Source organism: Humulus lupulus, chromosome 4 (genome assembly GCF_963169125.1).
Source record: "Humulus lupulus chromosome 4, drHumLupu1.1, whole genome shotgun sequence".
Taxonomy (NCBI): domain Eukaryota; kingdom Viridiplantae; phylum Streptophyta; class Magnoliopsida; order Rosales; family Cannabaceae; genus Humulus; species Humulus lupulus.
The window spans coordinates 248,462,924-248,479,590 of record NC_084796.1 but is presented as its reverse complement, the minus strand read 5'-3'; the positions used below and the strand labels follow the sequence as shown (position 1 = coordinate 248,479,590).

The window sequence follows — 16,667 nt, the reverse complement described above, 5'->3', positions numbered from 1 at the left end:
TCGTTTTATTTAATAATAATAATATTCATTATTTTGTTTAATAATAATAATATTATTATTCAAATATGTGATTTCCACTTGTTTGCCTTATCAAACAAAATGACTTGCGGCAGAAAAGTCCAGCCAATATTTTAATGTCCTTTTACTATTTTGATTTTGACAGTGACAAGATAAACGAAGTTTCCCGGAAAATATCAATATGCTGTGGACAAAACTCATACGTGACTATCATTGGGAAAAGTCGCCTTGTCATTTTCTCCATAAATATTAAATTTATATCTATACAATCGATTTTCTCCTTATCCAAACACGCGGGTATACTATTCAAAATCAATATTATTATATATAAAAAAAGGACGTATATTATGCTATTGTCACACATTTAAATTTAATAAATGTTATGAATATCACTAATCAACTATATAGTATTATTTTATGTAGTATTAGGCACATTATTATGCCAAATAACAACACTCAATATCTATATAAAAAGTTCAATGTTAAAGTTATGGCACACCAGCTAAAAGTTCAAAAACAAAAATTGTTGAAGCACTATATAAATCAAAATTGGGTTACACACGAGAAAAGAAGTTTAGAATACTGCTCTTTTTACTATCCGAACTATTGGAACTACTATTCTTCAGTGTCCCAGTTCTCCCTTTCCTTTTTCCACCACTGATCTTATTTTTCAAAATACTACTGCTATTATTTATCTTTAACTTAACACTTTCTTGGGATTCTAAAACCTCTGAATTCTCCTCCTGGGTCACTCCAGAAACCTCTTCACTAATGCTGATACAACATGGGGTTGTTTCTTCTAGCTTTCTTTTCCTGGAAGCAACATCACTTTCTGGAACTTCATGTGATATATTATCAGTAGAGATAATTGAACAGTCTAAGACTTCAAAATCTTCAACATGTGAAGTTTGGTCCTTTCTTTGACTTGAATGAGTTTGGTCAAACTTTTTTCTCTTGAAAGGGTTGTTGTTGGGAACCTTCAAAGGGCTTTTGGCAATTACCACTGTGGTATCCACCGTTTCTTGAATCGATGATGGCACTACTAATTTTTGAAGTGCTTCAACTTTGTTAGTACACTTTCTTTCATTTGAAACTGTATTCTGCTTTTCTGCAGACACCAAGAGCACATTGTGTATAGGGTTGTTTTAGTTATGAACCTTTTTCTCAATCATATACATACTTTCATACCAAAAAAAAAATGCAAATATACAAGCATGTTGACAAACACAACTATCATGATTAAGGTAAAAATGGCCTTAGCATATAACTAGAGTAATACCATATGCTATGAAAATAGAAATATCACAGTTTGTAGTAACTTCTAGGTTAAAGAAGAGAAATTAGTTTTCCATTTGTGTGGCCAGTGTTAATTAGCAGATGAATGTAATGCATGAATTTTGAAGATCTCGTTATTATTGAGTCGACATAGTGTCTTACATGAAAAATGTGTGAGAATATTATACCATATACTGAACATGAGCTACTCCACTTATCACCAATTAGTTTTAAAATGTAATTCCATAATTCTTAACATGGTATCAAAATCCTTATAGCTCTAGCGAGCATTAACCGATCAAAATTAACTTGTGATCTGGAATAGGCACTAATTTGAGGGAATATTTAACTATAGTATCACCCGTTAGTTTTAAGATGGAATTTCATAAGGTAAATTTCAAATTATATGCTTAATAATATACTCTATTTCATCTAGATTACAAATTTAAGAGACATTCCAAATATGTCATTTTGACTATAATACTCATTTCATTAAACTTCCCACTCTCTCTCACACTAATGTGCACCCATGATTAATTTTTATGTTCTACATAAAAAATTTAAGGCTTTGAATATGTTAAACATATAGATCTCGAAAAAAATTCTAAGATTAAAAAAAAATCAATTAAAACAAACATTTAAACAAAAAATTATGACTCGCCAAAATTTTCGTTAAATTTCAACACAAAACATCAATATAGATCGATGTACTATTGATTTTACATCATTTTGGTCAAAAATCAAATTTACATGATTGCATTGCAAAATTGATGGTCCATCGATACTTTGTGCTGAAATTTAACAAAAATTTTGATGAGCCATAATTTTTTGCTTAAATATCCCTTTTAGTTGATCTTTTTTTAATCTTTGTATTTTTTTCGAGATCTCCACGTTTAACATATTTAAAGTCTTAAATTTTTTATGTAAAATACAAAAATTAATCATGATTGTACATTAATGAGATGAGTGTTTATGAAATGGGTATTTTTATCCAAAACATGGTTGGGGACACATTAATGAGAAGAGTGTTTAAGTTGGCATATTAAACAAATTTATGCATAGAACCTAAAACTTCCCCTTCATAATCATTAAGAATAGTATATGCACGTAAGTGGGAGAGAACGTGCACATTAAGACAATGTTGAAATTTAAGAAACCAGAAAGAAAAGGTCGGTAAGGTTAGGATTCAGTTGATTACTTGCCTGTATCATCATCTTGTCTGGCTTTTTTGGAAAATGTCACAAAGCAACTTTCTCTTGCAGACACCATAGGAGCCTCAATTCTTGGCAGCTGACCTGAAGTTTGGATCCTAACAGGACCTGAATGACATTTGGAACTTGGGAAACGATCAAAGGCTTCCATACTAATTGGATCCAGTTTTCCTTCTGCAATTGCTGTAGCTATTGATGGAGGGACTTCACTAGGTCCACCCAGAAATTGGTCAAGGGAAACAAAACAAATATCACACACCCACACAACTTGGGTAGGGCTTATCTTCAAAACAAAATTGCTCAAGGGCATGATGTTTATTAACTTTTTTTTAAAATCAGGCCCCCGCCCGCCTAACCCTACAATATTTGGGGGCCAAGAAACTCTAGCAATTTCTATGTAGATACCTAGAAGGGACTTGAACCTTAGACCTTGTGGGAGCTAAGCAAACCACAAGAGCTGCCCCTCTTGGGTGAGCATGATGTTGCTTAACAGCAAACACAGATGAAGAATAGGAGACACAAATATTATGCAATGCTAAATATCAATGATGCTTCTTAGCATTGCTCTTTTCCAAAGAGTCTTGTGGCCAAAGCCAGTCTACAAGTATTAGATTGCCAGGAACTGGCATATACAACCTGAGTGAAGGTAATCTTTCTGAAGAACACTGTTTGTGGTCAATGACAGCTCAAGTTTAAGCTTTTTACAGCAGGGATTGACTTTTAAAATGTAAAAATAGAAGGATACGGTCCAAGAAAATCAAGCTCTCCGTCTAGAGACTGCAGAAGCTTTTCTGGAAGAGGTCTCATATGCTTGAGCATTTTCATGTCAGCATCATATCTGTATGGAAATACTCAAGATCAGAATGTAACACTAGTAATGCTAAATAAAACTCTAGTCCACATATGAAAAAGAGAGTTAAATTGATCAGTTTTGGGAATAAAGTACTGGTTTGCTCTATACTGACATTTGAGCATGCTGGAAAACTGCCACTGCTTCTCTGAAAGATTTGGGGTAATCTTCAGGCATTTGGGATCCTTTCTCAAGTTTTAGAACAGACAAAACCTGCAAACATCAGATCAGCATGTGAGCATGGAACATCATTTACAGTTCTGGACATTAAAATATGGAATAGTACTGCTGAAATTAAAAGGACCTATATTCTAACTACCCAAATACCCCTGCTAAAAGCCCTCGTGACACTATTTATACAATGAAATAAACTTAACAAGAAGTTTCTAATGAATTCCAACAATCTTATCAGAAGTTGAGATAAGACAACAAAGTCAACTATTCAGGCATTACCAAGAGGGAAAATAAGAGAAAAAGTATACAAAACAAACAAACAAATAGAAGCACAACCTTTTATTTGCAATTTTTACTTCTGTTAAAGTTCTGTCTTTGGACCATCAACTAAATCTGCTTAAGTTTTCATTTTAGCTAAGAAATCTGCTGAAGTTAAAAGGAGTGAATAGACTGCACTCACACGGTCTAAGTTCCAATACTTGGACACAAAAGCATAAGATTTTGCAATCCCAATTCCAGGAACAGAGGTTAGGAAATCACATCCAGCTAAGACACACATACCTGTAAATTAATGGATAACAAAAGGAATAAAAATCAATAGTGCATACAAACACCAGTGAGTTATGCAATTATTCTCACAAAATTAAAACAGAATTTTTTTTTATGCTTTAGTTTTGGACAATTTTTTGTTATCTCTGTAATTTTAATACAATATGATTAACAATGTATGAGATTTGGATCCAGTTCATTAAATAAAGCTCCATCTTTGTTTGAAACTTTTCTCAATTGATACAAGTACAAAGAAGTTCCAATAAAATACAGAGACAAATAACCTGTAAGCAATTCCTTATCAAAATTTTGGAAGGAAGGTGTGCGAGCCTTAGAATTATTGAAAACATTATCTAGTAGTATCTCTTCTCCATTGCCATATCGATCCATCTTGAATACAATCTGTTGACAAGCAATGTGGAATTGTAAATCACAACAAAACAAGAATAGCAGTTTGATAACAAGTAATAGCAATTTAACAATGAACTCAGGACCATAACTAACTCATTCAAAATATCAATTTACACCCAAATTAAGTCTAGAAAGAGTTCTTACAGCTTCACAACCATATGCTATGAGATCACTATCCTCTGTAATCACTACTGAAATTCCACCTTGTTCTGGCTCAAGATTGGATAAGTATGCTAATTGCGCATCAGCCTCATATGGAGCTACCACAAATTCAATATTCTCTGATCTCAAAATCTGAAAGTTCATCAGTGTAGGAATTAGTAGTGAACCAGATTCAAGTTTGGGGGGAAAATTGAGCAAATAAATCTTTGGTAAGGTTAAATGGACTTTCAACAACCAAAAAAAATGTATATGCCAAACGAATGTGGCAACTTTACCTGTATCAGCTGATGTGCCATATGAGGAGTAACACTTATGGCTTTCTACAAGTGAAAATCAAACACAATAGGTCAGTCATACTGAGCAACATTACACTTGCTAGAGGAAAAATAGGAGTAAATGAATCATATTTTACTGAAAAAAAAAGATCAACATGAATTGGCTTTAGTTGAGACATGTGTTGACTACTCAATCATGGGATATATTTGCTTACCCTTAACATACTATAGATTACAAAAACCGTCTAGAGTTGTCATGACCCTAATAAAAAAAATTAAGAAATAAAAGACCTTAGCAATCAGAATCAATATCATCCAACTTCATATAGTGTGCATAATGTAAATTAAAGTACTCCTCAGCTGACTAAGAAGACTAAGTACAAACTACATCCTATAAGAGCATTATGCAAAACCCATCTACAAGTTTTGCAAACATGGGAAAGGTATATTACCTGGAAGAACTCAGTAGCAGCACTAACATTCCCTTCTTTGAGCTTTTCCATTGCTAAATCACGATTACTATTTCTTCTCCTGAATCATTCAATACATAACAATCAGAAGCACATACTTAGAAATATAAACACAAGGAGGATTGAAATGGTTTCATTGACAACATACCTATGGCGGTCTTGCTCAGTTGTAGCTTTACAAGGTACATTACCACCATCAAAAACAACCACCGGTGTAATCTTATGGTGCCGAAGCAGATTGATTCGATGCATAAAGTAGTCAATGTATCTCAATTTCTTCTCACCGTTTGAGTTCAGACACAGATCCATACTACAAGAATATGCTGCCAAATACCAAAAAAAAAAACAAACTTTTCTTACTTATTTTGAATCATTTCGGTCTTCTAACACAAACCCACAAAGGAAACAATAACAAATAACAAAAAAAAGGGAGAAACATTATTACATTACCTCCTTTGTGAAGCCATGAATATGCATCAATTCCAACTCGTTTTCCAGCATATTTCTTGATGTGAATGGGTTCAATGTAAGGTTTCATGAATCTGAGAAGATCTTTGATACCCATTTTCCCTTGCTTGGTACTGATTTGGGATTTTGGGTTTTACTCCTGTTTATATAATTATATGATGAATGTGTATGTATAGGTGTATTGGTTTATTTTTATGTCGAAATGGAGAAAGAGAGGGTTTTAATAAGAGAAAATGGCGGGAAGAATAGAAAAAGGCGGAGAGAAGACACAGTAATTGATTCTCTACTACTAACCAATGGTCTGCTGCCACGTATACATTATCAGCTGCCTAATATTTTTGGTTGAAATGGCAGAAGGATAAAACGGTCTTTCTAGACTCCTCGCGCGCACTTTAAGCATAGAAATAAATAATTTTGGCTTAATTAAATTTAAACTTTTATAAAATGCAGTATTTTAGGTAATGCTTAAAAAAATAATTTTTTATTTAATTAATTAAAATTTTGATAATTAAACATAAAATAGTACTTGATAACTCTATTTTTATTTATTATTTTAAAAAATTTTAATTAAAATTCATTAAATTTTGAAAATATAATTTTTTCACTTTCAAAATTTTTTTAAACAATATTCAACTTTTAGTTTTTTTTTTTTTTCTTCTCTTCTTCAAATCAACCTTTCATTTTATATTATTAAACAAAAAATTAAAATAAAAGTTATAAAACACATTTTTTATTTTTTAAAACAAAAATAGTTACCAAACATATTTTTATTTTTTTTAAATAAATAAACAAAAATAAAATAATATTTCTATTTTTGTGTATAAAAAATTCAAAAACAAAATTTTTACCAAACACAAATATCTAGTTTTTTTTAGTTGGAAAATACTCGAAGCTTATAAAATAGTATGAGCGAGATTGTTAGAGGGAAAATCTCACTACATCACGCGTTTTGTAATGTACTTACATCCCAACCAATGATGGTTTTTGGCAGTTAAATTATTATAATTTTATTTTTTTTATGCGGGTGTATATTGTATTTATTTTAAACATCTTAAAATTTTTGAGAAATTTTGAACAACTTATAGTGCTGAAAATAGGGTTCAAAACGTCTGTTGCACAAATGTCTATATTTTTATACGCTTGAATATAACCTATTTTGAGCATTGTTTTTTGCACTATAAATTATTTAAAATTTCTTGAAATTTTACAAGATGTAATAAATACTACAATATATAAAAAAATGAAATTATAACTATTTACGTGCAGAAAATGACTCTAAAGTGTAGGATAGCACAAAACGTGTGATGTAACGAAAATTATCTCAGTTATTATAAACTTCTCTGTTAATTCTATTAATTATTTTTTGATAAAGCTAAGAGCCTACAAAAATTCATATCTCAAAACTCAATTATGGTGTCTGTTAATTCTATTAATTGTTGATTAAGTATACCTTTGGCATTCTAATTTGTCAAGCTCATAATTTTCTTAAAAATAATTTTAATTAATTTTAATTTTTAAAAAATATATAAAACTATATTAATTAAAAAAACATAAACTTAAAAATATTAAATCTAAACTTAAATTTCTAATTAAACACCTAAAAATGCATTAAAAAAAACCCTCATTCACAACAAAATAAAATATAAATATAAATCAACCTAAAATTAAATTTAAAAAAATCCATCCAATTTAAAGGGAAAAAAATAGAGTAAATCATTCTTCAAAATAATTTCAATTTTAAAAAATATATATTAATTGAAATTATTACAAACAACTACTTGCCAACTTGGAGCTAAAGTAAAATTTCTCAAGTTCGTTTTTCTTTGATGTGATACTCATTTTAAGTTGGTCATATATAAAACACTTTAAATGTATGTTTGAATTAGTTTGGTTTGGCACAATGGACCTTAGAATAGAAAAGTGAGTCCTATGCAAAGTACATCTCTATAGTATATACTTGTAGCTTTAGGAATGAGATTCAAGAAGTATTATAATTCCAATGAGTATTAATTATTTTTCTACTTACATAACAGTTTTTTTGAATTAAAATAACAAATTAAATTGAAATTTGAAAATATATATATATATAAAAAAATGGTTTATACTTTTTTGTACTCTGTGTTTTGTCTCGTTACTTGTTTGGATTCTGTGTTTTGATAAATTATTTTTTGGACCTTATATATTGTAAAATTGTTAAAATAGAATCCTAAATCCGATTTTGGTCAATGTTTTCTGAACTAAAATCACAAATAATTTACCAAACTAACATTTCAGAACAAAAATAAAATCATTCTACTTAAAAACTGTGTTGTTCTATTCAATTTTTTCTTAATCAAAATTGAGTTTATAGTTCTATTTTAACTATTTTACAAAACATAAGGTCCAAAAAATAATTTGTCAAAACACAAAGTCCAAAAAAATATAAACTCATATAAAATATTATAAGAGTAAATGTATCTTGGTTAATGTAATATGTATTCCATATTATTCTTATGATTGACCAAACTAATAACTATTATTTCCACGATGATTTCAAAATTCAACTAAACAAGAGAATATTATTCTTATTACCATTCTAATTTTTATTCTTATTACTACTTTTATTCTATTCTGCCATACAAAACACTTACTATAAGTTGTGTAAAACTAGGTAGCTGGTCGCATATACAAAGGTAGGTAATTAGGAGTTGAGATAGAGTCCCACACCGAAAAAGCACTAGAAGAGCTCATCCATTTCTTTGTCATCTTCGGAAAATGCCTATCCAACACATCTTTTAAGGATTCCGTCCTATTAACCCATTCAAACCCTTCTTTTGTGTACGTTTCGATGTTGAAATTGGATGTGAAAAACCGATCTGCCTCTAGCCTCCTACACATACAAATTCAACATTATAATATCCCTAACCTTAAAATTCAAATAAAAAATAAAAAATTGTTAGATTTAAACTTAAGGGGGTATTTGTTTTAAGTAATTGAGTTCGTTTGGAAAAATTTAAGTTTGTTTTGTGCAGTTGAGTTCAATTGGAAAGTATAGAATGACTTAGGATGGAGATAATATTAAACCCGTGTGTACAAAATAGTTCATTTTACCCTTAAAATACATGTGAGACTCATACAAATTATTAATTTTACCCCCTTAAAATTTGAAGCAAACATGAAAAGTGATTTAGATTCTCATTCCCACATTTACTTTACCCCATACCAAACACCCCTAAAATATTTCCTTATCCTATACTACTCTCATAATCCTATTCTAGAGTATAGTGTATGCTAATTGAATTATAGATTTATAAAATTGGTGTTATAAAAATGTAGCATTTTTTTTATCTGAGATAATTACAATAGCATCCCATGCATTAAGCTTTTTCCATTGTTATTTTTCTGAAAAATCAATGGAATTTTTCCTTTTGGTGACATTATTCCTTTATTTTTTGTCATTTATGGATTAATTGGTATTTTTTTTTAGGGTTTATACATTTTTGGACCCTGTGTTTTTTCTCATTATCTGTGTGGACCTTGTATTTTGACAAATTACTTTTTGGACTATGTGTTTTGTAAAATGGTTAAAATAGAACCCTAAACTTGATTTTGGTCAATGTTTTTTCAACTAAAATCACAAATAATTTACCAAACTAATAATTCAGAACAAAAATAAAATCATTCTGATTAAAAACTATGTTGTTATATTTAATTTTTTCTTCATCAAAATTAAGTTTATGGTTCTATTTTAATCATTTTATAAAATATAAGGTCCAAAAAATATTTTTTCAAAATACAGGGTCCAAACAGGTAATAGGACAAAACATAGGGTCCAAAAAAGTATAAACCCTTTTTTTTACAAAATAAAATAAAAGATAAGCATACCTTGATGCAATGAGTAGAAAAATAAAGAAAGCTGATTCACCAATGGCAAAGCCTTTTATTCTCTTTTCTGCATGTAAACCCACTAGCAAATCAAGCTTCTCAACATCATTCCCATAAACTTCATAAAGAGCTTCAATAGCTTCATCATCATCTGTTAAATCTTCCCACTTGCTAATTGGAACCATTAGTAAGTTCCTTCTGAACTCATTGTACCTAGCAACTCCTCTCTCTCTATCTCTGTAAACTATTTTTGCCAAACAAATTGTAACAATTACAAAACTATTAGGAATTAGGAAGAAAAAAAAACTTAAAATCAATTAAAATAAGCATGTAAAAACTTTATAAGAAAAAGGTGAATAATACCACTTTGAACCCTCTATTTTTGCTAAATAACTAGTTGGAAAAATCGTTTTACAACCCTGCATTTTGTAAATTGGATCAAAATAGTCTTCTGAAACCGATTATTGTCAAAAATATTTTTGCTCTTAGGATTTATTTACAGGATTATTGACCTAGAAAACACATAGATCTTCAACGGGCATCGATCTTTATTAGGGTTATATTTAATAGACTATGTTGATCCAATTAACAAAATATGGATTCAAAAAAAGTATTTTTCAAAATATATGGTTCAAATCGACATTTAGCAAAAACAAAGAGCTCAAAATGGTATTATTCCAAAAACAAAGGTAAGAAGCATAGTGTATGAATAGTCACTTTGGAGTGTAAGAGATATACTTTCTAAGGCAGCCATGTCAATTGGGTCTGGTCTATCTTCTCCATTGATATCATGAGCAATGAGATTCCTCATCCATGATGGGTAGTTCCACAGTGAGAGTTCTCCACAAGCTTGATGACCTAATGACACCAACATTTGCTCAAACCCAATCTTTGATAGTCTCTTTTCTCCTTCTTTGCCTATCATTTTCTCCATTGGAATCCTGCAATCAATTTTTTTGCATCACAGTCACCACCATATGTAAATTTCAGTGAATTGGGCAATGTATATTTAGGGTTTGATTGGTATAGGATTTGAATCCAATTTTATCATTTTTAAAACTTGAAAACAGTATGACCTACAAGAATAAGTGATTGGTAAGATGTTTTTTAAAATAAAATTCCAATCAGTATTCTAATTTTGTGTTCTAAAATCAAAAACAAGAAAATTACATTTTCTCTGTTTCCAAATCATCGTATCCTAAAATCCTACAAATTTATCATTTTTTTTTTTATATTTTTAGATTCCCTATCAATCACATATTCAGATTTTAAAAACCCAAAAATAGTTTTCAGAAACTGAATCAATCACATTTTCAAAATCATGTTTTTAGACTATAAATTCATATTTTTATTTCAGAAACACACTTTTTAAAAATATAATTTTTCAATCGCGAACCAATCAAGCTTTTCACATTTTTTTCCCATAATTCTATGACAGATACTTTTCTAGTCAAATAAAAAATAAAATTGAGAGAAATACTCTTCTAGTATAGGAGGGCATTTGTCTTCTGAAGATGCAGAGTTGGTGTCCCTAAGGATGAATTTGTCTGGTAGAAGTGAGTGCATTCTATAAACACTCACAAACTCCTCAGTCAGTGAATAAGGAACTCCATGATCTCTGGGCTTCTTTAGACCAACCAATCCACTAAATACTGGTCCACAAATATGCCCAAACATGTCTTTAAATCTCTTTCCTAATAATCCATACCTGGCCAGCCAACACACAAGAAAAGCAATTTACTATGGGCTCATTTGGTAATATTTTTGTTGTGTACAAATTATACGGAGTGTCCAGTTTTAGAGATGTCATTTAATTTTTAGCCACTTTTTAAAAAAATTAATTTCATACCTAATATTGATTTGAATCTACCGATTATACTATTCAGTTATACCTAAGTTATATGTGTATATGCAAGTGTAGTATGAGAAATGTAATTATAATAATGGATAAAATTTAACTGAATTTATTTAATGGCTAATTTTAGTTGACTAATCCTAAAAGTAGGTACTTATCAAGTAATCCCTATTTTTGTTTTTGAATATTTTAAACACAAAAATAGAAATGTTATTTATTTATTTATTTTAAAAATAAATAAATAAAATGTTTGGTAACTATTTTTATTTTTTGTTTTTAAAAACAAAAAATAATAAACGCGTTTGATAACTTTTCTTTTTATTTTTTGTTTAACAATATGAGGTGTTGATTAGAAGAAGAGATGAAAAAAAAAAAAACTTGAAAATTGTTTTAAAAAAAGTTGAAAGTGAAAAAAATCTATTTTCAAAATTTAATAAATTTTAAAAAAATAATAAATAAAAATAGAGTTACCAAACACATTTAATGTTTAATTATCAAATTTTTAATTAATTAAATAAAACTATTTTTTAAGTGTTAACAACACCTATATTAGTGGGATTTGGTCAAGGATGTGTAAAAAATTTATCTTTTGCTATAGAAATTATTAGTGTTATAAAATACCAATTAATCCTCATGCCAGCTAGAAGAGTATCAGTCTTTAGGAGTTCAACAGTCCAATCTATTGTATGAACTTTAGCAATGACTGCTGAAATCACTAGTCTTGCATGCCTGTAGAGATTCTCATCATCAAATTCTGGATAATGTTCCTAAAAAAATAAGAGTTGGACTAATGTAAATAAGAAAAAGATTCAGCAAACACAATAATCATAACATAAAGAAAAATTGAAAATAGAAAGAAACATAAGGAAAAGATTGGCTTACTTTCAACATATCACAAACAAGATTGTGTTCCTTGACAAACAGAGCTTGTAGGAGAGAAAAACCTGCCCAGCAATTTCGAACATCGCCGGAGATCGGAATGCCTTTCTCATCATGATCAAGAAGCATGTCTTCTGAGATCTTCAGTTTCCCATCTTTGAAACTCCTTACTCTTGTCATTCCCTCATTGTTATTCCCATACACTACACTTCCATCCCTGCTCAAAATATGCTACTCAAAACTCAACAAGTACAGTTCATAGAGGAAAATATGTAACTTATTTTCAGTTTTGATACTATTTTTTAACATGGTTGATTTGTTTGGCAAAATGGTCTTCTTTTTATAGTTATTCTGTGTAATAATCTAGTTTTAATAACACTTTGCAAAATGACATTCATAAACACCTTTAATACCTCTCTCAACCCTATCAGAAATTTTCAACACTCTAAAATAGCCTATTTTCAAAATAATAAGAGACATACATAGCATATGAAGTACAAGCAGTATCAAGAACAATAAATTCAAGTAACATGAATTATATGCAATGTTTTAGTGAATGCATATCTCTTCTATATAATAAGTGTGTAGATAATGGAAATTTTTTGTTTTAACGGTTTTTTATTTTTTTTAATATTAACTTTAACGAAATATTCTTATATTTAATGGTAGTTTGTAAACATTTAAACTTAAATAAAATAAAATAAATAATTAAAAAAATTAAAATAGGATATTTTTGAGATATTTTACCATGATAATTATTTAAAAATAATAAAATCATACGTTTTATAACTTAAATAAAATTTAATTAAACTTAAACGCACTTATTAGAATAATGTTATATTAAGCATATAATATAATCTACTGTCAATAAGTAGCAAGTTACTTTTTTTTTTAAATTAGCAAAAAATTTAAATTTAAAATCCACGTATAATATTAATATTACATTAAACATATAATATATAATCTATTGTTGTCACTCTCAAATTCAAAAACTAGAACAAATATAAACTCAAACAAAAATAAATAAATTATTTAATTAAAATATGATATTTATTTAAAATTTATATGATATTAATATAAATTTAATAAATTCTATAAATAAAACTAAGCATGCATATTGCACTATGTTTGTATATATAAATATATATATAAATGAGTTTATACCTTTTTGGACCATGTGTTTTTTCCTATTACTTTTTTGGACCATGTATTTCGACAAATTACTTTTTGGACCATATGTTTTGTAAAATGGTTAAAATAGAACTTAAACTCAATTTTGATGAAGAAAAAATTGAATATAACAACACAGTTTTTAAGCAGAATGATTTTATTTTTGTTCTGAATTGTTAGTTTGGTAAATTATTTGTGATTTTAATTGAGAAAACATTGACCAAAATCAGATTTAGAGTTCTATTTTAAGAATTTTACAAAACATAGGGTCCAAAAAGTAATTTATCAAAATATAGGGTCCAAACAGATAATGGGAAAAAATACATGGTCCAAAAAAGTATAAACTCAATATATATTGGTGAAAGTAATTTCATAAGCATACTCATTATAGGTTAATTACCACCAAGGAGTTCTTGTGTTCAAGGATCCAGATTTTATGTGAGGTGTGAATGTGGGAACTTCTTTGGTCTTGAAGAACTTGAATGACTTTAGGGGGCATCCACTAGCAACTTCTTCAACAACTCCAATCTCCACCTGTTTTGACAAATCTGTTGTAAGATTAATTAATTCAACAGCTAACTATATTGCCTCATGACTCCATAGAATTTCAATTTTGATTTATCAAATAGGTCCAAACAAAGCTCAAAAAACAAGGCAGTACAAACCTAAGTTGTGTGTATGTATATATATATATATATATATACCTGGTTAGTATCCTCCAAATGATCAACCCAGTCATGAATCATAAATTGTATCCAGGAGCAGGCTATCATATTGAATTGCTTTCCATTATCTTTAAATTTCTTCCTTTCTAAAAGCTTTGAGGCCACTATTGAAGGATGAGGCTCCAACACCTATAATAAAATAGGGATCCAAGAAAGTATTTTTCAAAATATAGTGCAAATACCACTTGATCTTGATAAGTATGTTGTCCAATATCGTTTGATGTAATGTACTGTAATTTAACATCACATGTCACAAATTATAATTTAAATTAAAATATATAAGACCCGATATTAAATGGGAAAATACTATTTTGGCCTCTGTGCTTTTTCAAGATACGCAATCAATCCCTGTTTTTTTGTTAAATAAAAATTCAGACTATGTATTTTACAAAATATATCAAAATAGTGTCCTACACTTGATTTTAGTCAAAATATTTTCAATTATAAGATCAATTTTTACGTCGTTGGCGATGCGATAGGTTCAGAGAAAGAAGAAGTTGGTCGAAAAGTTGAGAAAAAAATATTATATTTGAAAATATTTGGACCAAAATCAGGTTTAAGGCACCATTTTGATCAATTTTGTAATATACAAGGTTCAATTTGTCATTTAATACAACATAAAGACCGATCATGTATTTAATAAAAATACAAGGTTAAATTGGTATTTTTCCATATTAAAATGTGCAAATAATAGAATGGGGTATTGATGATAAGTTCCGTAGCAATATTCTTTATAAGCTTTTAGCAACAAAAAAATAATAATAAAATAAAAAGAAATTTGTGAAAATGACCTTTTTTTTTTTTTAATGATATTTGTCTAAAATTTGACTAGTTGTCTAAATTTTTCGAACAGTTGTTTAAAAATTTTCACCAACTGTTTAAATTAGGAGAGGTGATTTTACAAACAAATTATTAAAATTAAGTCATAGTTAAAAATAATTTTAAAAAATAAGTAATTTTGAAGAAAGACCCTAAAATAAATTAATAAAAAGAATATGTAGAGAGGAGTTATTACCCCGTAGGGCGAAGTGGAGGGAGGCATATTACGACCAAAAAAGGTTCCTTGACTGCCGACCAAATCATCATCGCGGTGATTGCATTTGCCGTCGGCCGTCCGGTACCAGATTTCCTTCTCATCGTACTGTTTTCCGGCCATTTTTCCGACGTGCAAGAGATTGTAACGCTGGTGCAAGTGCCTCCTAATCCCCAAGTATGCTGCTCCTATTATCACAGGCAGTCTGTGCCATATTCCAAGCTTGTCCACCATGTGTATCACCTATACATACACATAGTAAAAACCAGTAGATTAAACACTGTCTATTATAACACTTTGATGGAAAATGAGATCATGATGATGAGAGGTTTGAAGTCACACAGAAGAGAAAGGTGTCAAAGAGAGTCATTTTGGCCACCATGGGCTGGAGCTGAGGATGGATCAAGGTTGAAGAAGAGAGAGAGAAAACAGCCATGTTTGATTCTTCTGATCTGAGATAATACATAAAACAAAAGATTAAAGGATATATAATATAGGGACAGTAAAGCTTGAGGCCATAAAATACAAAAGACTGCTACTTTTTTAGTGTGCTCTCACTATTGGTCCAGTGATGAAGTGTCAGTTTCTAATTATTTTTGGGATTTTAAAATTTTATTTTTTTATTGTATAAAGGAATTCTTAAAATGTGTTGTGTTGAAATTCAAAATAAGTAAATTAATAATGTTAAAAATTAGTTGGGGAAAAAAAGTTATAAGGAATTAGGAGTTTTTAGGTTAAACAAGTGAAAATTATGGATATAGATTCTTGTAAGTGTTCTTAGGCAAAAGATCATGTGACTAACTCTCATGTCATTGAAGAAATTGATTAGTGGCTAGTTGCTACAAAGGTAGGCATGCATGACATCCCAATACCAAATGAGATTCCTCATTTTCGCCTATGAAATGAGCTCTCCTCGTTGAAATGGTGTTAGAGAATATAATATTCAATGGAATAAATAAAAATCAAGATACAATTCTGAGCAAGAAATATAATAGATGTTATAAACTCAATTACTAAAAATACAAGTAAATAGATTTGAGAAGTAGTAGAAGAAAAGATAATTACAAACTCGAAGTCTGAATAATACAAATATACAAACTAAGAAATAAATAAAACAATTAAGAGATGTAAATAACAAGAATATAAACAAGAACTCTCGCACAACCAAAGTGTAGAGTAGTGTGATCACTAACTTGAACAAGGTTCAAGACCTTTGTCTAAAAACTTATTTCCTCTTATTAGATAAGCACTAGTTACACTACAAAAAATGTTGTTTTT

The 16,667-nt window shown here is 29.3% G+C and overlaps 2 protein-coding genes across 2 annotated transcripts; both read right to left on the bottom strand.

The window, feature by feature from the left end:
* Window positions 1-480: 480 nt before the first annotated feature.
* Window positions 481-6,049, bottom strand: LOC133831620 (exonuclease 1). The gene is made up of 11 exons (XM_062261988.1): window positions 5,846-6,049; window positions 5,544-5,718; window positions 5,378-5,456; window positions 4,926-4,970; window positions 4,633-4,782; window positions 4,362-4,479; window positions 3,989-4,089; window positions 3,470-3,567; window positions 3,250-3,342; window positions 2,496-2,713; window positions 481-1,126 (listed from the first exon to the last, which is right to left on the bottom strand). The coding sequence occupies exons 1-11, from the start codon at window positions 5,958-5,960 to the stop codon at window positions 573-575; spliced, it is 1,746 nt and encodes a 581-aa protein (XP_062117972.1). The 5' UTR covers window positions 5,961-6,049; the 3' UTR covers window positions 481-572.
* Window positions 6,050-8,276: 2,227 nt separating this feature from the next.
* LOC133831619 (alpha-dioxygenase 2) lies at window positions 8,277-15,869 on the bottom strand. The gene is made up of 10 exons (XM_062261987.1): window positions 15,730-15,869; window positions 15,372-15,632; window positions 14,336-14,485; window positions 14,032-14,165; window positions 12,465-12,678; window positions 12,204-12,349; window positions 11,208-11,435; window positions 10,466-10,668; window positions 9,728-9,971; window positions 8,277-8,732 (listed from the first exon to the last, which is right to left on the bottom strand). The coding sequence occupies exons 1-10, from the start codon at window positions 15,853-15,855 to the stop codon at window positions 8,510-8,512; spliced, it is 1,929 nt and encodes a 642-aa protein (XP_062117971.1). The 5' UTR covers window positions 15,856-15,869; the 3' UTR covers window positions 8,277-8,509.
* Between the last annotated feature and the right edge of the window lie 798 nt (window positions 15,870-16,667).

Coding starts and splice junctions, on each gene's coding strand:
- LOC133831620 (XM_062261988.1), bottom strand. CDS start 5,960: ATGGGTATCAAAGATCTTCTCAGATTCATGAAACCTTACATTGAACCC. Junction 5,719..5,845: donor TTCATGGCTTCACAAAGGAG/GTAATGTAATAA, acceptor GGTATTTGGCAG/CATATTCTTGTAGTATGGAT. Junction 3,343..3,469: donor GTTTTCCAGCATGCTCAAAT/GTCAGTATAGAG, acceptor ATTTCCATACAG/ATATGATGCTGACATGAAAA.
- LOC133831619 (XM_062261987.1), bottom strand. CDS start 15,855: ATGTATTATCTCAGATCAGAAGAATCAAACATGGCTGTTTTCTCTCTC. Junction 14,166..14,335: donor ATTTGGAGGATACTAACCAG/GTATATATATAT, acceptor TTGTCAAAACAG/GTGGAGATTGGAGTTGTTGA. Junction 12,350..12,464: donor TTGTTTGTGATATGTTGAAA/GTAAGCCAATCT, acceptor TTATTTTTTTAG/GAACATTATCCAGAATTTGA.